Below are 26,078 nucleotides of genomic sequence, written 5' to 3' on the forward strand. Positions count from 1 at the left end.
CCTGCTCTGTACATTAGCTGTTCCTACTCATCTGCTTTTGTGAAATGCACATGATTTTTCATGGTCATGTGTCATTGTTACATACTAGCTGTTGCCTCTCTCCACTGCTGTTTTCCTGAAAGCTCCCTGCTTCTCCCAACTCACTGCCGCTAGTCTGATATGTTCTGGAAACAACAAATACACTAATATATATCTACAGTAATAACATTAAAAACTAACTGTGGGTAGGGGGCCCAGGCTCTTTCATTTGAATTAATATATAGACTTCATAATTCTACTTTGATCTGAAGGCTTTCTATACTTATTTTCTTGTAATGAATTGAGTTTTCCTACCCCTAACCCCGCCCCAAAAGACAGCAAAATAGTTACTAATTTTTATGTACAAAATAAACATGTAGTCTGGATATGAATAGCACCTAACAACAAAGAAAATTATGCCTGTATTTACTTCACCATCCTAAGTCTAATCATATATTATTGGTGGTGATTTCTAATTTAGGAACTTTTTACAAATTTTAATTATTAAATAAAAGACTAAAAAAAGGTAACTTCTACTGGACTGCCAGTTGGGGTTATGGAGAAGCCAGTTGGGGTCATGGTCTTCTCCAACAACGCAGACTGGTACTATTTTCTTCTATTGGATCAAATGGCGAAGGCAAGAAGATTACAGCCTTTAATTCTGATATATCAGGGCTATAAAATACTTTTCACTAACAATATGGCAGGATACAGGCAAGTTTGGTGGACAGAAAGCAGCAATTGTTCTCATGAGCATCTTGGAACACGTTTAATAATGGAAACCCATGACCAGTGAAACAGGGGCTACTTGCCATGGTAAACACAGGCCCACTGTGAACTAGTAGTATGCTGTTTCTATATCTTTGCCTTACCCCCACTGTGCCCCATCCTACAATAGTCACCCCTTCCCTCCTTAGGCAATAGCCCAAAGGATTCTACATTGCTGCTAAGAACTAGGAAAGTTTTTTAATCCCAGCGCTTGGAAGGCAGAGGCAGGTTAATCTCTGTGAGTTCCAGGTCAGCCTGGTCTACATAGAAAGTTCTAGGACAGCCAGTGCTACATAGTGAGACACTGTCTCAAAAGAGAAGAAAGAAGAGTAGAGGAGGAGGAGGAAGAGGAGGGATATCTATCAATCAATAGCAACTATATGCTAAATTAAAACTCTCATTGACACCATAAAAGTAATTAGCTCACTAATAGAAATCTTATTATCCCTATTTACAGAGAAATTTCATGATTAAATTGTGAAAACTCATAAAGAGTTTATGACTAAACATAAGATGCAGCTCAGATTTCAAGAAAATTATCTATACCAAAGAGGAAATGATTTAACCAGGACCAGGTGAAACTGTACTTTGTAACCAAACCCTGATGAGAAGTCTCTGATTTAAATGGGAATTTGAGCATGCTCTTTGTTCACTGAGATGATGTATCGAGGTCCATTTTAACATTTTATTCAATAAAGTAGGGCAGGCAGAGTTACACACAGTAGAGTTAATTATTTAAACTGAAGCTTGATATTTCTCACTGGAGAAAGAGGCTTCAGGCCTCTGCAATTCAATAAGAACCAATTTGTAAATGTTACCAATTATGATTTCTAAACCATTTGCTCTGACAACTGAGCTTTAGGAAGATTATCACTAAATCTAAGAATAAAAATAATTTCAACCCCATCTAAAGATCAATTTAAATGTAACCTATGACATCAAGCTTTTTTAAAAAAGAAAAGTCTGATCATTTGACAAAATCCAGCACATGAACCCCCAAACACACACACACACACACACACACACACACACACACACACACAAAAGACTCAATGAAATATCTGAGCTGACTAACTTATAAAGGTTATTGCGCCCAGAGCTTTGGAGGTGTCTCAGTTCAAGATCAGGCAGCCCCAGTGACTTGGCCACTACGTAATGACACATCATGGCAGGGATATTTGTCCATGAAGAGACTGTATGGGCAAATGTGAAACTAGAGCAGGGGAGAAAAGAGAGAAATACTGGTGTTCTAGAATCCTGAGGACACAACTTTAATGACATATTTAGGAGAACATTTTTCAAATGAGTTTGCCTTTTCATACCCTGGGCCCTCAGATGAGGTCCTCTCTTCAGTCACCTTTCACATTGTCCCAGCCTCAAGTATAGGATTTGCTTTAGTGATGGTAATCTCTTTAACCATTATAGCAAACTTGAACTCTTGCAAGCCCTTTTGCTATGAAACTGGATTTTTTTTGCCTCTTTTCTGCTGATTTTTTGTTGTTGTTGTTGTTGTTCTAAGTTCTCATCATAAACCAAGCTAAAATCAGTGAGTCATAACCATGGCATAGGCTTAATGTTACTCTATCTTGAAGTTCTCTCCACTAAGTAAATCATTCTATCCTCTTTAAATCCATCCTTACTCAAATCTCTAGCACATGGACAGAACACAACCACTTTTATTTTTCCCAGAATTCAGCTCAAATGGCCTCTCAGTTCCTGATAAGATTTGTTTCTCTTCTGAAATCTCATGATCAGTCTCTATTTTCCACATTCCTAGTCACATTTTTGTTTTCCTTTTATTTATGATGTGCACAGTGTCCTGCTTACATATATGCCCGCATGCCGGAAGAGAGCACCAGATCTCATTATAGATGGTGTGAACCACCATGTGGTTGCTGCAAATTGAATTCAGAACTTCTGGAAGAGCAGTCAATGCTCTTAACCTCTGAGCTATCTCTCCAGCCCATTTTTGTTTCCTATTTCTCACCAGAATGACCCAATAAGCTCTGAAAACAGCATTCTAGGAGCTTCTCTAGGCCACAAGTCTTAGGACTTATCTACATGCCTTCTATAAACCAGCTCCAAACATCACTGCATCCCATGGTCATGTCTATTACAACAATAACCCCACTCCTTAGTATATTTTATACTCAATCAAAGAGCCTAGGAAAGAGAGGGTTATTTTGATTCAGTATAGTCCATCATGACAGGAAAAGCACAATGACTAGAATATCTCGGTCTGTGGTGACAGGAGCCACTCATGTGATTCAGGAAGCAGAGAGCCCAGCCTGAGCCATGCTATATAACTCTCAGAAGAATGTCCCAGTGACCAATCTTTGTTAACTAGGTCTCACAATGTCCCCAAACAGAGCCACCAGCTAGATCTAAGTGTTCAAACGTGTAAACTCATTGGGGTCATTTCACAATTAAATCATAATTAGAAAGGCTAGTAAATAAAAGTGGGTTTTCTATATAGTTGCAGTGAATAAGGAGAAATTAAAAATTAAGCACATTAGAATTCTTTTAAAAATGAAATAGGTATGGATCTAAAAATGCATATAAAATCTATGAGAAAATACAAAACTGATGAAAGAAATCAAAGAACTAAGTATTAGAACATTTTATAAGAAGGCTCAACATTGTCAAGATGTTAGGTTTCTATAGATTCAATAATCTCAACTTCCTAGCAAGCCATTTTTTACATATCGACAAACTCTTTCTAAAGCCTACACAGAGAAGCATGACATAAAATAACCAAAAAAAATGTTAAATAACAAGAAGGGCCTGAGAGTGCATGACCTTTAATCCCATCACTCAGGAAGCAGAGGCAAGTAGAGCTCTGTGAGTGAGAAGCCACCCTTGTATACCTAGCCATTTCTAGACAAGCTAGGACTGCACAGTGAGACCCCCCAAGTAAGAACCCTAATACAAACTGTAGCCTGGGTAAATACAAAATCAAAGTAGGCTCATCATTTTTAATAACTGTACCACTCCAGTGGGGGATGTTGAAAATTTGGAATACTATGCATGTATGAGTTTGTGAGAAATGTCTATACCTTCCTCTTAACTTTAAAAAAAAATATTTTACAAAAGTTAGACAGGTTGTGGTGGCTCACACCTTTAATTCCAGCACTAAGGAAACAGAGGCAAACAGATCTCTGTTAGTTCAAGGCCAGTCTGGTCTACAGAGCTAGTCCCAGGACAGCCAGGACTACACAAAGAAACCCTGTCTTGAAAGCCAGATAGATGTTAGGTAGGTAGGTAGGTAGGTAGGTAGATAGATAGATAGATAGATAGATAGATAGATAAATAGATCCAATATATATGTTGAAAATACATATATTTAATAAAAGTTCTTATTGTGATGCTAGAGAGATAGTTCGGAGTTAAGAGCATTCACGGCTCTAGTAGAGGATCCAGGTTCAGCCCAAGTCTGTCCTCATACAACTGCCTGTAACTCCACCCAAGGAATCTGACATGGACACCATCTTGTGGCTTCCTCTGGCACCCGCATACATAGATACACACACACACACACACACACACACACACACAAATAAAACTGAAACTTGTTTTTACAGTTATTTTTATCAGTTACCTCCTCCTTGGTAGCATTCAGTTCAAATATAAATTTACACCTATTTGTGTTTTGATTAATGTGAATCTTCCACACTGATTGATTATAAATTATGGTGCTAGTCACCATCAGTTCTCTAGAACTCAGCACACAGTAGGACTTCAAAACACTTGAAAGAATGTGTATATGGAGAGAAGGTAAAAATATTTTTAAAGTCATACAACTATTTTTTATACTTCTTTCAAAAACTTGACAGGAAGAATTAAGAGTAATGCTAGGGAAATGAAGGAAGCAATACTTGTTCCTATTTTTTTTTTTTTGTCTCCGAAAATCATTCATTAATGGCTACACAACCTGTCTAAATTATAATGGTTAATAGCAGCTTGGTTCCAGCAAAGGGGGGGGGGCTCTTTCCTAAGAAACTATGCTAAAAAATGGACTGCATCCTCTGAGTTTTTCATTTTTTTTTTTTTTTTTTGTCTCCGAAAATCATTCATTAATGGCTACACAACCTGTCTAAATTATAATGGCTAATAGCAGCTTGGTTCCAGCGGGGAGGGGGGGGCTCTTTCCTAAGAAACTATGCTAAAAATGGACTGCATCCTCTGAGTTTTCTATGAAAATTGTCAGTGAGCATCACTTTTCATTAACCCACTCACAAGATGTGAGTTCAAATATGTGTCCTTTCGGAAACTTTGAAATAGGAGCCATTTGGGACTCCTATTGGGAATGCTTTTCTGTAGGAAGCCACAAGGTTTTTCATCCACCCTAGGCTAGGTGGGGGAACTTGTTTTCAGTAGTTAGTACTAATCGGGCCATGCTTGGCTTTATATTTATTTATTTATTAGTAAAAACTCTGAGCCAAAGAAAAAACACCTGAGCTGGCTCAAGTCTGGCAACAGGGAAAACATCTGAGTCGTGCCTGAAGCATAGTAATATGCAGCCCCAAACCCCCACAATAAGTAGCTTACCCTCCTGGCTCAGGGAAGGCAGTGTGGGCAGCACCTGCCTGCACAGGTCCTGAAAGGCCGGGGCAATCCTGTCCAACATCTTCAGGCCTGATTGACTCCGTGGTGGGTCCTTGATGGATAGTCTCTTCTTTGTTATCTGGAGTTTGCACTAAAAGGATTTTCCCAGCCTCCAGCTCTCTTTGCCCGGAATTTGGAATTTGGGATGAGCTTTGAAATCAAATATTGCTGTAAAAGTCTTGAAATGTTTTGATATTATTTTTCCTTAAGTAAACGTTCTTCGTCGCCTTCCCTCTCTCTCTGATCTGGCTCGCAGATAACCTGTTCCCGCAACACGAAGCCAGAGAAGCCAGTGCGCTGTCCCTCGCTAAGCCAGAAGTGCAATTCCACGCCCATCCAAACAAACAGCGAGGACCTCGGGCACATGGAGGGCTGGAGGGTCGCTGAACCAAGAAGGCCTTGCGAAAGAAAGGGCTGAAAGCGTTGCTATGACGCGACAAAGACTAGCTTGGTTGCTAAGGCCTCAAGGCCTGGCCCCCTAAGAGAATCCGGTCTCTAGGAGAGTGCACACAGAGACTTTAGAAAGAATTTTTTTTTTTTTTTTTTAACTTTGTTCTTCTCCTCTTACCCAGGGCAGCGAGGACATGGCCTTGAAGGTAGCTCATATTGCAATCATCCAAAGCGAAAAGAGGTGGAAAGGGGGGCGGGGGAGGGGGGTGGGGAGGGTTGAAGAGGGCAGCGGGTGGGAGCATTTTGCTAACAGGGATGTAGATTAGACTCTATGATCTGATTGAGGATTTGAGTTTAGCTAAAATTTATTTCTTGACTTTTTCTTTTGTTTTGTTTCCAGACTCTCTTAGGAAATGGAGGGCTGGAGAATGAAAGCAGAGTTTATGCTTTTACCACCACCACCACCCCACCCGTCCTCTTTTTTGCCCTTAGAGAGGAGGGAATGGGACAAACCTGCAGATGACCTTGATGTTCTCCCCACTGCTAAGTAAGCACGTGTCAACCCCACCCAGGTCAAGATACAAGGCTGTCAGTACCACAGATGTGCTCTCCCTTCCCCTGCAATCATTATCCCTTAAACTAAATATTAGCTTTGACAGCATTTGAATTTTTGAAGACATGTAATGCATATTTCATCTGGTGCTATCGCATTTTTGTTGTTGTTGTTGTTGTTGACAGTCCTTTATGGTTTCTGTGGTTGCTGTTTGTTCATTTTAACTTGCATAATTCTGTGTGAATAAAGGCCAGTTATTTATATCTGTTCCCCTGTTGAAGAGCATTTGAGTTGTCTCCATTTCTGGACATTAGGAATAACACTACTGCAAGCATTCTCTTACAAGACTTAATCTTTTGCTAATACATACTGATTTGATGTGTATATAACTCATAGTACGTTGGTGGGTCATGGGAAAGGCACGTGATTGGTTTAGACAGTGCCAAGCAAGTTTCCACAGTAGTTGTTATGGAGAGTCGAGAGGAGCTGTTAGCAGGTAATATGGACAGAAATGACTGACCACCTAAAAGGAAAAAGAGTTGTTCCACAGACACCATTTTTAAACATCTCATCTGATGTCCGTTTAAAATCCCAAACCAAAAAAAAAAAGGCTGTTTTGCAGCTTAGTATAAATAGCTGTATTCCAGGCTGCTTTTGTATATGCTGCATTCATAATGATTATCTTACAGATACAAGTTTGTAATAGCACCATTATGCCTCCTAGTGGTCATACTTTGGACACTGTCTTAGTTAAGATTTCTTTTGCTGTGAAGAGACACCATGACCACAGCAACTCTTATAAAGGAAAACATTTAATTTGGGTGACGGCTTACAGGTTCAGAGGTTTAGTCCACTATCATCATGGTGGCATGCACGTACTGGAGAAGTAGCCAAGTATCCTGTCTTGGCTTGCAGGCAACAGGAAGTGGACTGGGCAGTATCATGAGCATAAGAGAACTCAAAGCCCGCCCCCACACTGACACACTTCCTCCAACAAGGTCAGACCTTTGGAGATCATTTTCTTACAACCCACACAGACACACACACATTGAGATACAGTGTTTGTGATAGTAGGTTTTATTGACTTGATGGCACAATGTGGACTCATTTGGAATGAGTCACAATGAGGGATCAGTAGATTAGATTCGCCTGTGGGCCTGCGTGTGAGGATAGTCTTGATTGTGTTGTTATGGGAGCACCCAGCCCACTGTGGAACCATTACATAGGCAGACAATCCTAGACTATGTATGTGTAGAAAGGGGACTGAGCACAAGGTAAACATGCACATATTCATTTTTCTCTACCCTAACTATGGGTGTAACTAGCTGCTTCAAGTACCTGTTATTCTGACTTCCCTGATATGATGGGACTGTAACCTTGAACTATGAGCTGAAATAAACCTCTTTACCCCCTAAGTTGCTTTTTGTAAATCAAGGTACTTTATCACAGCAACAGAAATGAAACTAGAAAAATATTTTACTGTGTACAACTTTTAATATATCTATCATGCTGTGGATATTGCATTCATTTTTAAAGCGTATGGATATGTCAGCTATACCTCCTGGGCATGTACCCAAAGGACTCTTTATCCCACCATAGAGATACTTGCATATCTGTGTTTACTGCTACTCTATTAACAACACCATGGAAATGGAACCATTTGATTTTATGTATGTATGTATGTATGTGTGTGTGTGTATATATATATATATATATTTCTGTTAAGAAAAATGAAATATTCAAGAGAATGGAAGGAACTAGAAAGAATCATATTGAGTGAGGTGATCCAAATGTTGAAATACAAAGATCATATATTGTCTCCCATATGTTATTCCTATCATGTAAATCCTAACTCCAGTGTTTGTATATGTTAAAATATACATATATATTTTATGTGAAATTGAGGACAGGAAGTAGGAAAGGAAAAGCATGTATGGCATGGAAATGGAAAACAGGCAACTGGGGATGGACAAGTACAGGGAGGTGGGGGGGGCAAAAAGAGCAGTGCACTGAGATATTCACTTTGTCCGCACACCTGTAGCACAGGCCACGCCCATTGGGGCCAGCCTCAGCTACATAGCAAGTTCAAGGACAGGGTGGGCTATGCTACATTCCATCTCAAAAGCGACAACAAAAATCCTTTAGGCATATGCCTTTAATCCCAGCTCTCAGGAAGCAGAGACAGGCAGATCTCCTGAGTTTATATGCCAGTCTGGTCCATAAAGGGAAAAAGAAAAAAGAAAAAGAAAGAAAGCTTTAAAGAATCCTTAAAATACTGGGGGTTGTTTATTTTTCTAACCATACTTTATTTTATATATAGCAATATAGTTTACATATTAAATACCACTATGTAGAATGATTTGATATACTTTCAAACATAAAAAAGAAAAATTACTTCATCCAGAGCTACAAAGAGAAACCCTGTCTCAAAAAAAAAAAAAAAAGAAAGAAAGAAAGAAAAGAAAAATTTGCCCAATTTGCCAAATTTGTCCAATACTAAATGGTCAGTCCTGAAAACATATACACAGGTAGCATTATATATGCCTTCATTTTTTGATATTAGACTTTAGTGACATAGTTTCTCCCTTCCCTGCAAACCCTCCCATATACCCCTTCCCTGATGTCTTTCAAATTCATGACCTCTTTTTAATTATTTGTTTTGGATATGTGTGTGTGTACATATTTCTGAACACATAAATGCAACCTCCTCTGTCTGTATAAAATGCTATATAAATGAAGAAAAAGCAGAGGGAGGGAAAGCCAGCCATGATGGCACATGCCTTTAGTCTAAGCACTCAAGAGGCAAAGACAGGGAGATCTCTGTGAGTTCAAGACCAGCCTGGTCTATAGAGAGAGTTCCAGGCCAGCCAGGGTCACATGGCAAAAACCTTGTATCAAATAATAATAATAATAATAATAATAATAATAATAATAAAAACAATCTATGTCAAAGAAGAAATAACATTGTAACCATTCTCCTACACACTCTGCAGGATGGAAATCATACACTGTGCCATGTATAATAAAGGTGATCTTGATTAATAATGAATGTGATAATGACACCCATATATAACACTACCTACTTATAAACAGGATGAAAAATCGATACTTAATCCCTACACAGGACCAGCTCCACTCACATCATCTCCACCTCTCTTGTTTCAAATATGCTACAGTCAGGAACCTGGCATTCGCAGACCTACATGTGAGCTTAAAATCAATATAGATGGGTCTATGTGACTAGATAAGTATAGACATTTCTGAACCCAATTTTTCTTTTACAACAAAGAATGTCATAAAAGAAGTACACACATCTAGATCAAAAGGTAAACAGGACAGGGTTCTGAAGGGTCCTGGAACTTCTGTCCCCATCAGGGAGTTAGAGCATGCCGTCTGTTGCAGCTTAGATGTTAAATGTCCTCAGATAGAAACACTGTCTAATGGGGTGGAGCCTATCTACAGGAAGTGGTCACTAAGGTGGGAGACAGAACTTGAAGTCTGTAGCTTGATCCAGCATTCTCTCCTATGAACTTCCTGTTCCTCTACCCTGAGGCTGAGTGCGCAGTTCACACAGCTGATGGCACAGTTAATAGCCATACCTGCTGGCACCTCCCCAACACCTCGGACTATACCAGTACACTAGGAACCAAAATCAACCTTTCCTCCTGATTGCTTCCTGTCAGACACAGGACACAGGTGGTGAGAAAACCGGTTCATACCTCATTGGTCTGACATGCAAATGAGTTAGTTTACTTACCAACCCGAGGGCTTCTTGCATCTCCTCCTCTAGGAGTATCATGGACATTTCAATTCATAAGTATGATTATTAGTCATTGGTGATTAACTCAGGTTCTACTCCTTATCAACAACCTCAATACTTTGACTCACTGGTGAACTACTAGTTAGATGAGTGATTAGGAGATGGGGCCAGGTCAGAAGAAACAAGCTATGATGGATGTGCCTCCAAAGGGTTATTTCCTCTCCAGGTTCCTCCTCTTCACCTCCCTCCTTCCTGGCATCTATGAAGAGGACATTTTTGCTCTGTCATATACTTGGACTAAGATGAATGCCTTATCTCAGGCCCAAAGCAACAGAACCAAGTGTCTATGGGTGAAAACTATGAACTATGGTAGACATTTTCATCTTTAAATTATTGTTCTAAGTGATTTTATTACAGCAACAGAAAGCTGACTAACACAGGCTGGGCATATAAAAAAGTTAATGGATGAACAACAGACAGTAATACACCCATATAATGGAACACTATCAGGGACACTGAAACAGACTTTGGAGATATAGCTCTATTGGTATAGTGCTCTTTCACACATGAAGCCCTGGGTTGGGTTTCCAGTACAAATAAATAAAGAAATACAACAAGAGAAACCTTAAAGTGTTGAAGTAGCTGCTTTCCAAACCTGCTAAAATGTAAAATGGCATCTGCCAGGTGGATGCTGAAGGAGATGCTGAACAGCTGGAGCTTCCTCCCCCACCCAGACTAGGCAAAACACCTGTTCTCATGAAGAGATCCTTTATTAAGTGAAAAAGAAAACTTAAAGTGACTGCTTTCTGACTCAAGCAAAAATCCAGCAGCAATTTCTAAGAAGAAAAAAAAGGGAGGTCTGTGTTAGAATGGGCTGGAATGAGGCGGTATATTTTGATTGGGCATGTTAATTCGGTGAACCAAAGGGTGCTTTTGATTACTAGACTTTAATACTTTGACAGCTGGACCTTGGCAGTCAGACTCAGGAGGAAGAAGAGACCAAATAGGATAACAGACCTTGTTTGCTAGCTTTAGGAATGTAGTCTAATAGTTCTTTGAATGGCAGAGGGAATTAGAGAGAAGGGCAAGGCCTGCCAAAGCCATACACTCAAGTGGGCTAGTGTCCCTTAAGATGTTTTCTGGAAGGAGTCAACTGAACTTTAGATTCTTGTCCTTATGTGACTTGTCCCCTAGGGCTGTTTTCACATTGGTGTCTTTCTTATTTGTATCCCAGGGTTCTTTCTTTTCCACATCAAGCCTTGAAATCTCCAGGCTGATCCATTGGAGACTCCCTATTTGGGGTACCCTCAGTGGCTAATAGTCTAGTCAGGATGCACCTCTTAAATGCTCTCAAAGTAGGGAAAGCAAACACAACATTGAAGTTGTATAGTCAGACCTGTCTCTTACTTTCAAAACCTGCTAAGAAAACATAATTACTGTCCAACTTAAGGTCCACAGCATAAGAGGGAGCCCATACCTGACACAGCTGGAGGGCCAGCAACCAGAGGCTAGATAGCCCAGAGACCTAGGATAGAACCAAACATGACTGACCAAGAAAGGGGAAAAAGAACAGTCAATGAAATGATTCCTAATGATGGTCTGCTATACTCATAGACTGGAGAGTGGCATAATCATCACCAGAGAGGCTTCCATCCAACCATTAATGGGAGTAGATACAGAGACCCACATCCAAACATTAGGTGGAGCTCAGGGAATCCTGCTGAAGAGAGGGAAGAAGGATTACAGGAGCCAGAGGGGTTGAGGATCCATGAGAACACAGCCCACAAAATCAAGTAAGCAGGGCTCATAGTAGCTCACAGAGACTGAAGCAACAATCAGGGAGCCTGATATAGATCCTCTGCATATATGTTATGGTCTCGTAGCTTGGTGGTCTTGTGGGACATCTAATAATGGCAGTGGGAGCTGTCTCTGACTCTTTTGCCTGCTCTTGGGACACTTTTCCTTCTACTGAATTGCCTCATCCAACCTTGATATGAAGATATATGCCTAGTTTTATTGTAACTTGTTATGCTGTATTGGGTTGATATCCCTAGGAAAAAGGAGGAATGGATCTGGGGAGAGGCAGGTGGGAGAGAAGAGGGACTGGGAGGACTGAAGGGAAGGGAAACTGCAGTAGGGATGTAATAAATATAATAAATATAATATAATATAATACAAAAGATTTTTAAAAATCAGTCACTAAGTGGGCATGTCAACAGAGTGAAATAAGCTATTGTGTGGAAGCTTCCATTCTGTAAAGCAAGAGCTGCTTCTTTCCCTTCTTTACAGACGCTGTTAAATGGTTCACAAGCACTTGCAGTCCCAGGTATTTAATATAATACTACTTGCTTTGCAATGAATCCAATTTAGCTAAATGGAGAGAATGAATGGGCAAGTAGGGAAGTTAGGAAACAAGGATTGACCCAGGAAAGCAATGGGGAATCTTTTATTTTTTTATTTATTTACTTATTTACTTTTAAGATTTATTGTTGGGCTGGGCAGGGAGGCAGAGGCAAGGGGCTCTATGTGAGTTTGAGGCCAGCCTGGTGTATGTAGCAAGTTCCAGGACAGGCAGAGCTACACAGGAAAACTCTGTCTCAAAAAAAAAAAAAATTATTTGTGTGTGTCTATGTTGAGTCCTGGAGGGGTGTGCATGTTGAGGACAGGTGTCAAGTCCCTTGGAACTGGTATTGCAGATGATTGAGACTCCTGACATAGGTACTGGGAACCAAGCCTGAGTCATGTGGTGGTTTGAAAGACTCCAAAGGGAGTGGCACAATTAGGAGGTATGGTCCTGTTGAAGTAGGTGTGACCTTGTTTAAGGAACTGTGTCACTGTGGAGGCAGGCTTTGGGGACTCATATATTCTCAAGCCTCTCACAGTAAGACTGATAACTTTCTGTTGCCTGTGGAATCAAGATGTAGCTCCTTCTTCATTCTCAGATTCCTCCCCAGCCCCATGTCTACCTGCATACAACTGTGTCCCACCATAATGATAATGAACAAAACCTCTGAAAATGTAAACCAGCCCCAATTACATGTTTTCCTTTATAAGAGTTGTCGTGGTCATGATCTCTCTTCACAGCAATAGAATCCTAAGACAGATCTTCTGCAAGAGCTCTTAACCACTGAGCCATCTCCCCAGTCCCCAGTGGTGAGAATTCTTAGAGATATAATCAAAGTAGTTATCCAACACAGCCCACTTCCCAAGGTCTGTATCTTCCCTAAGATGTAGAATTCAGAGCCTAATTCAAGACAAACAAACTGCCATGATTTAATTTAAATTCATACATTCTTCACACCTGAAATGCTTGCTTCCTCTTCATTAATTTTTTTTTCCTTTTTGAAATGATATAATTACATCATTCTCCCCCAAACCTTTCCATCACACCTGCTTATTCTCCTCCAACTCATAGATTGTTGGCTTGGTTTTTGTTTTTGTTTTTGTTCTTGTTTTTCCATTGATTCTCTATTCTTTTTTCTTTAGTTTTGGTTTTGGGTGTTGGTTTTTTGCTTTTATTTTTGGTTGTTTTTTGTTTTTTTGTTTTTTTTTTTTTTTTTTTTTTTTTTTTTTGAGACAGGATTTCATTGTGTAACTCTGGCCATCCTGGAACTTACTTTGTAGATCAGGATAGCCTTGTACTCACAGAGATCCACCTCGCTCTGCCTCCCAAGTACTGGGATTAAAGGCATTTGCCACCATTGTTTAGGTAATTCTCAATTCTTTTTTATTATTGTTATTATTAATTTAATTTATTTATTTATTTTGTATCCTGACTGCAGTTCCCCCTCCCTCCTCTCCTACTATTCCCCCACCACCACCTCTATTCCATTCCCCCCAAATCCACTCCTTCCCTGTTTCTGTTCAGAAAGATACTCCCATGGGTATCAACAAAGCATGGCATATCAAGCTGTGGTGGGACTAAGCTCCTCCCCTTGTATTAAGGCTGGGTAAGGGAATCCAGTGTGAGGAATAGGTTCCAAAAAACTAGTCAAAGCTTTAGGAATAAACCCTGTTACGACTGCTAGGAGTTCCATAAGTAGACCAAAATACACAACTGTCACATAAAAGTAGAGGGCCTAGGTCAGTCCCATGCAGGCTTCCTGGCTGTCAGTATTTCACCCTGCACAAAACTCAAGTCCAAGTGGATCAAAAACCTCAACATAAACCCAGTTACACTGAACCTGATAGAAGAGAAAGTGGGCAATGGCCTTAAATGCATTGGCACAGGAGACAACTTCCCAAACAGAACACCAGTAGCACAGACACTAAGATTGACAATTAATAAAAGGGACCTCATGAAACTGAAAAGCTTCTGTAAAACAAAGGACATGGTAAATAAGACAAAATGGCAGCCTACAGAATGGGAAAAGATCTTCACCAATCCCCACATCAGACAGAGGACTGATCTCCAAATATATAAAGAACTGAAGAAGTGAGACATCAAAACACCAAATAAGCCAATTTAAAAATGGAGTACATCACACAACAAGGATATTTGCTCAACTATGTTCATAGCAACATTATTCTTAATAGCCAGATCTTGGAAACAACCTAGATGCCTTTCAACTGAAGAATGAATAAAGAAAAGATGGTACATCTACACAATGTAGTACTACTCATTGGTAAGAAACAATGACATCCTAAAATTTTCCAGGCAAATTGACAGAACTAGAAATAAACATCCTGACTGAGGTAACCCAAAATGAGAAAGATAAATATAGTGTATACTCACTCATAAGTGGATACCAGACATAAAGCAAAAGATACCCAGCCTACAATCTACAACCCCAGAGAAGCTAGAACCCTCTTCCAGAAACAGATGGAAGCAGATGCAGAAATCCACAGCTAACCATTGGGCTGAGTTTCTGGAGTACAATCGAAGTGAGGGAGGAGTGATAATATGAACAAAGGAGTCAAGACCATGATAGGAAACCCACAGAATCAGCTGACCTGAGCTAGTAAGAGACCACTGACTCTGGTCTGACAAATGGGGAACCTGAATAAGACTGAACTAGATTCCCTTAATATAGGCGACAATGGTGCGACTGGGACAATCTATGAGGCCCCTGGCAGTGAGTCCAAGATCTAAACTAATGCACAAACTGACTTAGTGGAGCCCTTTCTATATGGAGAGATACCTTGCTCAGCCTAGACACAGGGGTATGGGGGTGGGGGAGTGGTTCCTTGGTCCAGCCTCAGTGAGATGATGAGATAGACCTAGTAGACTTTCTAGGGGAGGCTTTACACTCTCCAAGGAGCAGATGGGAGGTGAGGGAAGTGGGAGGGGGGAGGAGAAGGAGAAGAGGAAGGAGAACTGGGATTGGAATATAAAAAATATTTTTTAAAAAAATAAGAAAATAAAATTTAAAAAAAATCAGAGCCAATAACAAAAAAAAAAAAAAATGAGGGGGTACAGATCTAAACAGAGACTTGTTAACAGAAGAATCTCAAATGGCCAAGATACACTTAAAGAAATATTCAACATACTTAACCATCAGGGAAATGCAAACCAAAATGACTCTGAGATTCTATCTACACATGTCAGAATGGTTAGTATCAAAAGCACAAGTGACAGCTTATGCTGAAGAGGATGTGGAGAAAAGGAAACATTCCTCCACTGCTGGTGGGAGTGTAAACTTGTACAGTTGCTTTGGAAATCAATGTGGCAGCTTCTTAGAAAATTGGGAATCAATCTACCTCAAGACCCAGCTATACTACTTTGGTGCATATACCCAAAAGATGCTCCACCCTACCACAGGAACACTTACTCAACTATGTTCATAGCAGCATTATTTGTAATAGCCAGAACCTGGAAACAACCTAAATGTCCCTCAACTGAAGAATGGATGAAGAAAATATGGTACTTTTAGACAACAGAGTATTAGTTAGCAATGGGGTCAAGACCAGGCTGGGGAAACCCATAGAAACAGCAGACCTGAACAAGAAGAATCTCACTAGGTGTTAGTGGCACACGCCTTTAATCCCAGCACTTGGGAGGCAGAGGCAGGTGGATCTCTGTGAGTTCGAGGCCAGCCTGGTCTACAGAGCGAGTTCCAGGACAGCCTCCAAAATCACAGAGGAACCCTGTCTCAAAAAAACAAAAACAAAACAAAAAACAAACACAAAAAAAAAGAACAAGGTGTGGGGGAGTCTCATGAACCCCAGACTGATAACTGGAAACCAGCATAGGATCTACCCAGACCTCCTGATGTGGGTGTCAGTTAGGAGGCCTGGGCTGTATTTGGGGCTTCTGGTAGTGGATCAGTATTATCCCTAGTGTATGAATAGGGATCCCATTCCCCATAGAGGAATGCTCTCTCAGCCTAGACACACAGGGGAGAGCGTAGGCCCTGCTCCAAATGATGTCACTGATTTTGATGATTCCCCCATGGAACCCTCCCTGGGGAGCAGAAAGGGGATGGGTAGGGGGATCAGTGGGGAGAATGGGAGGATGGGAGGGAAAGGGAACTGTGATTGATATGTAAAACAAGACTGTTTCTAATTAAAGTTTTAAAAAGAGAAAAAAACAAAACAATAATATCATGAAATTTGCAGGCAAATGGATGGAATTAAAAAAAAAATCATCTTAAGTGAGGTAACCCAGACCCAGAAAGACAAGCATGGTGTGTACTCACTTATAAATGGATATTAGTGGTAAAGGATAACTATGCTACAATCCACAGACCCATAAAAGCTAGGTAACAAGGAGGGCTCAAGGGGCAGGGGATGCATGGGTCTCTGGGGAAGGAGAAATAGAAGAGATTTTGTGGGTGGACTGGGGATTGGTAGAGATGGGAACATGAGGGACCACACTGGGGATGGATGGAGGGGAAGAGCACTAAAAGAGATGACTGGAAAGGGGAGCATTTCTGGGTCAGGTAGAAACCTAAAGCTGGGCAGTAGTGGCACACCCAGCACTTAGGAGGCAGAGGCAGGCAGACCCCGGAGGGTTAGAGGCCAACCTAATCTTCAGAGTAAGTTTCAAGACAGCCAGGGTACTAGGGAAACTCTCAGGAATCTACAAGGATGACACCAGTTAAGGCTCCTAACAATGGTGAATGCATAGCTTTAACTGACTATCTCTTGCAACTGGGTAGGACTTCCAGTGGAGAGATTGGGACACCAGCCCAGATACAAAACCTTTGACCTACAGTCTGTCCAGCCTATGGGATTGGGAGTGGGAAGAGGGAGGGGTAGACTAAGGGTGGTATGGAGATTGTGGGGGTGGCCAACCAATGACTGGTCCAGCCTCAGACTCATGCCATGAGAGTGACCCCACCCCTGACACTGCCTGGGGTGCCAAGACCTAGAGGCTGGATGGCCCAGAGACCTAAGATAGAGCCAAACATGATCAGAGAGAAAAAAAAAGGCAACATAATGATGCCTAGCAATATTCTGGTATACTCAGAGATTGGTGCCTCGCCCAATAGTCATCAGAGAAGCATGATCCAGTAACTGGTGGAAACAGATGCAGACCTACAGCCAAGCATTGGGCTGACCTCAGGGAATCCTGCAGAAGAGAAGAAGAAAGGATTGTAGGAACCCACAAAAACAGCTAACCTGGGTTTATAGGAACTCACATAGTCTGAACTGACAGCCAGGGATTCTCCATTCTTAATCCACCACCTTCAATTCCTGTAAGACATGACACTTGCTCATATGGATACTGTATGGTGTTATATTGTCTTTGTATCTTTTGACTGCTGAGGAAATAACAACTGTTAAAACAAATGCTACTAGATCAATTCAATTTATATATTTTAAAAATACTTTGACTCTAACATTTAAGTTCAAGGACAAGTTACTGGGGAAAAGGATTTCTATTTTTGTTTCCACAGGAAATAAAAAGCTATGGATTCCTTCCAGATTAATGTGGTTTGAGCAAGCCAGACTGCCTAAAACAGAGTACCAGGTGATCCTACATTCAAAACAACTAAACAAAACAGCCTTACAGACTACAGCCAAGATTTCTGCGTCTTCTCAAAATCCCCCATGACAGCGCCCCCTGTCAGCAGAAAGTAGTTTGGAAAGAACGACGCCCAAATTCCTAAATATTGTCTATAAATGTTTGTTTTCATTTAAATGGGATTAGTTATAAATGGTTAATGACCACAACCAATCTCTTTTTAAAGGTAAAAAGGGAATTATGGTATAGATATGAATACTTTATGTTGGAATGGATTTTCATTTATTGATTACTTTGTTTTGGAATGGATTTTCATTTATTGATACAATTTAAGGTCAATTTTGTGATATATATATTTCTCCTTTTGTTTAGGTATTGTGTTTATATAGCTTATTTAGAAATGTAATGTATAATTCAATATAGATTATAGATAGTACCTATGATAGTCAGATATTATAGTTAAGTTAGTTAAGATTTCTAGATATACAGACATGTATTTGAGATGGATAGGCATTCTTCAAAACTTTCAAAGACCTACAGAATATGGTATTTAAAATGGTTTAGGGTTTTTCTTGAAAGTGAGACATCACTGCTCCTGGCAACAACACCTGCATCAGAAAGGAAAATGAACATCAAAGAATCTCGTTATGAAGTTTGCTCCCAATATGGCAAGACTAGCCATTTGGACAAGATACTGTTCTTGTCTGGACTGTTGGACTTTATGCTGTATAAACTGGACATGCAGGACCCACAGAAAAGTGACTGATGATTCAAGATGGACATTGCTACAGAGTTCCTGCTTCATGGAAGAGTCTGCCAGACAGTCTGCAGGACACAGAGAAAAATGACTGACAAACTGCCAATACAAAATGAGAGTTTAAAGTTTCCTACTTTGCTGAAGAGTCTGCCAGACACACTATGGCCTATGGACTGAAGATGAAAGATTACAAAAAACTTCAGGTGACTGACAAGGCGAGATGTCTCTGTCATTTCTAGAGTTTATATACTATCCTTCTGTGGTCTTTAAAGGAGTTAAAGACAAATAGTTATGGTTATAGTTTTCCTTAGTTAAGCTTAAAGATAAGTTACATATAGGACTTTAGACTCACAAATATAGGATAGATGATAAAATAGTTTCTTTTAATCTTGCTAAATGTTAATGGACTAAATATTATTAACTGTGATTCTTATTTGATAACTGTTGTGTGATATATTTTACTATGTTAAGGTTAAAACTCTTCTTTTTTATTTAGACAGAAAAGAGGAGATGATGGAAGATGCCATTATGTATATATGTTTCTCATACTGGTTAATGAATGAAGCACTGTTGGCCAATAGGAAAGGAAGATAGGAGGGACTAGGAGACAAGGAGGAAAGAGGAAGTAGTAAGGAGGAGTCAACATGGAGAGTCAGGAGAAGGCAGAACCGCCAGCCACCTCTCGCTGGTAAGATCACGTGGAAATACATAGAAATGGGTTAATAATTAAGACAGAGCTAGCCGATAAGAAACTAGTAACAGGCCAACAGAATTATATCAAATACAGAGTCTCTGTGTGGTAATTGGGGCTGGCGCAGTGGCGGGACAAGACTAGGCGGCGGGAGGAAAAACCGTACTCCTTACACAAACCACTTTTATCCCTTGAGATTTTTTTCTCCCCCCACCCCCTTGGTTTTTCTAGACAGGGTTTCTGCCTCTGATTTAATCGTCTGCTGGGATTAAAGGTGTTATCCATCACTGCCCTGTTGGAATTCTGGAGTTCCCATTCCAACATCTATCTTACTCTTGTACCCAAGTCTCAAATGTTATCAGGATGTCCTTCTGCCTATCTACACATCTGGGTTAAATAACCTTTCCCCAGAGTTGAGTTCTTCAGTGTTTCTTGAATGGCTGATTACAAAAGCCATTCAAGATGTGCTGGATGTTTAGCCAGGATCCTTGCACACTAGCCATCTGTAAAGCACCATCTAGTGGTAAAAGAAAGTAACTAATTCTAGACTGACTAATTTGTACTCCCAGCTTTCAGAGACCTTGTAAAATTCTGTTAGTTACAGCAGATCTCAACCTGTGAGTCCAGACCCCACATGGGTCACATATCAGATAACCTGAATATCAGATATTTATATCCTGATTTATAACTAGCAAAATTATGAAGGAGCAACTAAATAATGTTATGATTGGAGGTCAGCACAACACGAGGAACTATATTGAAGAGTCACAGCATCAGGAAGGTTGAGAACCACAGTTGGGGATGGGGAGCCACAGTTGTCTACATGAGTATGTTATCTGAGGCCAAACAATTTTTGAGAGTCTATGTCCTATACTTTTGCCCACTCCTATTTTCTTTCACTTCCCTGCTCATTTGTCACATCCTAAATCTCTGACCCTTTTCTCCTTATAGCCGTTCTCTGTAAGGATATGTTGCCTTGCATTTATAATGCTCTGACTCCTTAAGAACACCCAGTTGTGCATGATCTCGGTGGGTCAGTATTACCCAGTGGCCAACTGCATTCCAGAAGCTGAAGTGAACAGACCTTACCCTTGCTGACTCAGCAGGCCCAGAGGCCAGGCATATGACCAAAGCTCATGTGAGAAGATGGCTCAGGGGTTCAGACACAGACCACAGGAGAATCTGGAAGGCACTATGCAGAGAGGGTAGGCTTTCCTCTCTCCCCTGATTTAAGAGAAGCCAGGGTTCATAATGCCCACTTTTCACAGCTCCTTCCATCCTGTCTGTCTGCCTCTTGTGGCTTCCACCACTCTGCAGCCTCCCCCACAGACTTCCCATAACTCCCTCAAATTAATCCAAGTCAACATGTGACCTTGTTGCATACAAATTTATATAAACAACTAAATGTCAGACTAGTAGGGTGGCATCAAAAGAAACAGGCTATCCACTCTCCCACATCAAGTTCAGATTAAAAAGATCTATTTAAATCCTACCTTAAATTAACTAGGCAGCTCCAGGGGAACCACATGCAGTTAGCATGATGAGCCTTTGAAAACCAGAGAAAGAACAAACACCAACTAGAAGATTAGACTTGCCTAATGTAGATTAGAGTGTATGGTTCTGGAATAGAGGTTAATCTTCCTAATGGCACATCAAATCATTTACTTTATCTGAAAAACAGTTGCAGCTGGGAAGGACTCCTCAGCTTGCCACTGCTCACCCTCCCCTACTCTCCATAAAGATCCTCCCTCCCAAGAGGAACAAATAGACACAAAGCAGATAGAATGTGTGTGCTCATATACACAGCCAATGGGTACATTGGGCAAGAGAGTTTATGAGATACAAAGGGTCTGAAACCTTATTCTGGTGCTGAGGAGTGGCTTGCATAAAGGAAACAGGAGCAAGATTCGTTCTTGAGATGTTAGACAGCTTGGGAATGCAGTCCTACCTGGCTCTCATACAAGGTGAGTGATCAGTTAAAGCTGAATGTTGTTCTCTACCTTGAACTCCAAATGACTTGGGAGAATTCAGCTGACCCATCAGTAAAGAGCAGCTCTGGGTTCTATTAAGGACTAGCTAATACTCAGAGAAAAGAACTTGGAGCTGTGAGATGGCTTAGTGAGTAAAGAACACTTGCCATGCAAGCATAAAAACCAGAATTCAGAACCCTGGCACTCAAATAAAAAGCTAGGTATGGCCCAGAATAGCTGTAACTCTGGAGAGAGACAGGAAAATCATTGGGGCTTACTGACAAGCCAGCATAGCTGAAAGGGTAACCTCCAGGGTCACTGGGAGACTTTACTGGTCTCAAGGGAATTAAGAAAGAAAATGATAGAACAGGACACCCCACATTACTGTGGAAATTAGGATTCCCTTTGGGATTTTTAGCCTTGTTGATAACAGAAACAGACTCAGAAGGAAGAATGGTTTAAAAGAAAAACAGGGCAAACAAACTGTTAATCTCAGCAGTTTCTAGAAGTTGAGATATGGGGAAGAGAAAACTATGCCCCTTGAACTAGGGTCCTAAGTGCTGGCCTGTCACTTGGCAGAATGCACTCTGGTAGTGTCCTGGTCAGCCCAGGGTTCCAGGGTTGCAATGTCACTATGTAGTCTGCACAAAGAAGCAAAAGATCCTATAAAAGAAAAAACTGCACCCACTCTTCTGTCCTCTCTATGTCTCTGTGTCTCTTTCCTTCCCCTCTCCCTTCCCTTTCTAATAAAACTCCCCACTTAAGTTTTGTATGCCTGGCATGTTTGCCCCTTGCCCCGTTATGGAATCCTTCAAGGATTCCCCTTGAGCTTTATCCTAAAAGTTGGTATGTCTTAGCAATGGAGGTCAGCAAGCAGGCACATGGCAGACCAAAGGAGTGGGGGAGCCCGAAGGACAACTGAGGAAGTCCAGAGTATTAGGGAAAGCAGGCCCAGGCTTTGACCAATATCTGGAAAAAAAAAAAAAAAAAAAAAAGACAGGTTTCTCCATGCCTTTTCATAGGATGACTGGTCATTTCTTTTTTAGTGATAAATAACATTCCATCATAAAAGTATGTTTGGTTTTATGACAAGCTGCATATTCTCTTGCAAGGAAGCTTTTTTATTTTGCATTTCCAACAGGAGCTGTTGTTGCCCCATGTTGCCATTAGCATTTGGTGTGGGGAATCTAGTTTGGGGGCATTTTAATAGGGTGCAGCAGTATTTCACTGTTGTTTGATTTGCATATCCTAGAACATGATATAGAACACCGCTTAATATGTTTATTTATGTTATACATACTTATGCATGTATGTTATCCTTTTTGGAGAGGTGTCAGTTAAGGTATTTAGCTATTTTAATGTGAAAATCAATCATTTTCTGTGATGAGAAAGTATCAGAGATATAAAAATTTGAGTGACTGCCAGGCATTGGTGACAAATGTCTTTAATCCCTGAATTCAGGAGACAGATGCAGGCAGATCTCTGTGAGTTCAAGACCAGCCTGGTCTACAAGAGCTAGTTCCAGGACAGCCTCCAAAGCCAGAAACCCTGTCTTTAAAAAAAAAAAAAATTGAGTGACTGAGATAACAAGGTAGTAAAAATAAATCCCAGCTGTTATGGGAAGTTTTCCCACCAGCCTGGTCCACAGCCGTGTCAAGCCCAAATAACACACAGAGGTGCTGTATTAGATATAAAGCTGTTGGCCTGTTACTAGTGTTTCTTATTGGCTAGCTCTGTCTTAAATATTAACCCATTTCTATTAATCTTTTTTTTTGGAGCAAAGACTTTTTTAATGAATATATTTTACAAATATGCTGGAGAATCATGCAATGCTGCCTGCATTGGATGCAATCCTGGGCCACAAGTCTGCACATTCCTTTGCAACTGGACCTGTGATAGCAGAACCTTTCATTACACCTTTATTGTTCACCTGCATTGTCTTCAAAATAAAGAAACACCCCATCTTTTCTTCGATACGACTTTCGTTGATGAATTACCACTGCTGGATGGACCTTTCTTAACTGTGGCCATCACCATGTCACCCACGCCAGCAGCAGGAAGTCTGTTCAGTCGTCCCTTGATGCCCTTCACAGAGATGATATACAAATTTTTGGCGCCTGTATTGTCTGCACAGTTGATCACAGCTCCTACCGGAAGACCCAGGGAAATCCGGAATTTCGCTCCGGAGGACCCACCACGTCCTCGCTTCGATATCTTGGATGCCGGGAAAGAGCCAGAAAGGCCATTTCTATTAATCTTAAGTGTTTTCACGTGGTCTTATCTTACTGGAGAGAGGGTCCACACCTTCTTTTCCCTCAAGTCTCTACATGTTAAATCTCCTCCTACCTCTTCCCAAATCCTCCTTGTCTCCTAGTCCTGCCTATCTTGCTTTCCTATTGGTCAACAGGGCTTTATTCATTAACCAATACAAGAAACATATTTACAGAATGACATCTCCCATCACTCAGCAGGGCTGACGATGTAGCTGGGTGCTAGAGTGCTTGCCTGTGTGTGCAGTGCAGGGTATGGCAAGTGGCAAGCCGTCTACCATGAACTACATCTTTTGCATATGCATTATCTCAGTATAAAAAGGTTTTCTTTCCATCTGAATTAGTTAACTTTCTGTTGTGATAAAACACCATGACCAAGGCAACTTATAAAAGGAAGGGTTTATTTGGGCTTACAACTCCAGAGGGACAAGTCTATCATGGTGGAAGAACAGCAAAGAGCATTCATCTTGAATTAAAAACAGAACACAGAGAACAAACTAGGAATGGTGCATGGCTCTTAAAACCTCATAGACAACTTGCTCCAGTCACGACAGCAATTTGCACTGGCTTTCAACACCATTCAGAGACAGGCAAGCCTTGGTGAATTTTAGATAACTTTGTTCACCTTTCAGCCTTCTCACTGAGGGCAGAACATCTTAGTGAAATCATGAAATGCTTGTGCCTGATCTCCTAGGAGGCTAGCTTATGTAACTTGTACACAAGCATGGCACACTCTCCACCAGGCTATGTAAGCAATCTATCTCATATGCTTTTCAGGTCAGTCTATAGAAGACTTCTCTCTGGTCTGTTACCCTTAGAATGTCAGGCCCAACTAAGGGGTATCTTCCAAATGGCCTGGTATATCCTCCTTGTGGTCTTTATCACCATGGTAGTTTAGCTGGTTGCACAAAGAACAGAAAAGCTCTTGGTTTTAGCCCCAAACCCATCCAGGAGCTGTTAGAAGGCAGTTAAAGTGTCTCAGACTGGCCAGTAGCAAAAATTAGTCAGCTAAGACAGGGTTACAAAGAGGCAAAGGTGAGAGAGACTCACAAGCCCCAATCACTAGAGGATGTACTGAGAGCCACCATCACTTAAGAGCTGAAAGTCTGAAATCCAAAACATGGCAGCTTTAACACTAACTCCTGGGTGCAAGCAGAGATACGGGTACTCACAGCCAGAACAATGAGACTCATCTGTGCATCTAGAGCTGCTTGTGGCTTGGAAGATTGGAACAGTAATGATCTGTTGCTTAGGGCCATGAGTCACGGGCTCTGGCCAGTGGTAGGTCTGAGTACCTAGAGCTATAAACTTCTGAATTTCCAGACCTAGAGCCACAAGTCTCTAGTTCCCAGGGCCTTGAACTAAGTCTGACTTTTTAAATCTTAACCTACAAGTATTACACTTTTATGTACTGATGCTACTCTTCATATTCCCATTTTCTACCTCAACAGCAAAAGAACAACCTTCTATGTTGCTAAAACTCCTTCCCTGGGGGAGATATAACTATCTAATTCCTTTCAGAAGGTTCTAGTGATAAACCAAGGTATAATTCCACCAAAGTTCACTCAGAAAACTAGAGTCCAATAGGCTTACTTATATAATAATAGGAGTAGGTACTATGCACAAGAGATTGGGTGGTGTTGTAAAATAGTCCTTTTGTATACTGCCAAGGTATCTTTGCCAAGGAACCCTCTGATTGGTTTAATACAGAACTAAATGGCCAATAGCTAGGCAGGAGGTGTAGGCAGGACTTCCAAGCAGAGAAGCCTCTGGGAAGAAGACAGGCAGAGAAGCCAAACAGGGTCAAACACACAGAATTGGACAAAGATAAAAAGCCATGTGGTAGAATGTAGATTAATAAAAATAGGGTTAATTTAAGTTATGAGATAGTTAAGAACAAACCTAAGCTATAAGCTGGGCCTTCATAATTAATAAGAAGTCTCCGTGTTACTATTGAGAGCTGGCTTCTGGGGACAGAAAAGACTTGATGCAGGATAGCCTTTAAGCAGTCACACTGGAAGATCTACACCCAGCATAGATCAACAACTCCCCCATGGCTGAATAGAGCCCCTCCCTAGTCTTCCCCAACCTATATACTTCTAGCTCCTCCCTGATGTCCACTGCATGAGCACAGCTGGGAGGAGTATCTGGGTACTGTGTATTATGGCCCTCTCCAGTTCTCCTTCTATGAAAGGCCAGTTGTCAATGAGCCCAGCCATGGTGATCATTTGCAAGCAGGCAAGCAACACTCATGAAGATGGCAGTTTGTCCCCATTAGCCAGCCCTGTACAATCAGTAATTCCTGTTTGTGACAGTATTAATAGATGCATCTTGCTTGTTGCTTTGGGAAGAAGTTATCCACTTCCCATTGCCATCTTCATGTGGAA

At 40.9% G+C, this 26,078-nt stretch overlaps 1 protein-coding gene and 1 pseudogene across 1 annotated transcript in view; both read right to left on the bottom strand.

The window, feature by feature from the left end:
* Positions 1 to 5,531, bottom strand: part of Ccdc81 (coiled-coil domain containing 81) — a 36,358-nt gene extending 30,827 nt beyond the window's left edge. Inside the window, exon 1 of the mRNA XM_051192195.1 lies at positions 5,335 to 5,531. Within this exon, the coding sequence (XP_051048152.1) occupies positions 5,335 to 5,413 (79 nt within the window). The 5' untranslated portion in view covers positions 5,414 to 5,531. The remainder of the gene's footprint in view (positions 1 to 5,334) is intronic.
* Positions 5,532 to 23,196: 17,665 nt separating this feature from the next.
* LOC127228920 (60S ribosomal protein L23-like) lies at positions 23,197 to 24,779 on the bottom strand (annotated as a pseudogene).
* Between the last annotated feature and the right edge of the window lie 1,299 nt (positions 24,780 to 26,078).

This window comes from Phodopus roborovskii, unplaced genomic scaffold (assembly GCF_943737965.1).
Source record: "Phodopus roborovskii unplaced genomic scaffold, PHOROB, whole genome shotgun sequence".
NCBI classification, from domain to species: domain Eukaryota; kingdom Metazoa; phylum Chordata; class Mammalia; order Rodentia; family Cricetidae; genus Phodopus; species Phodopus roborovskii.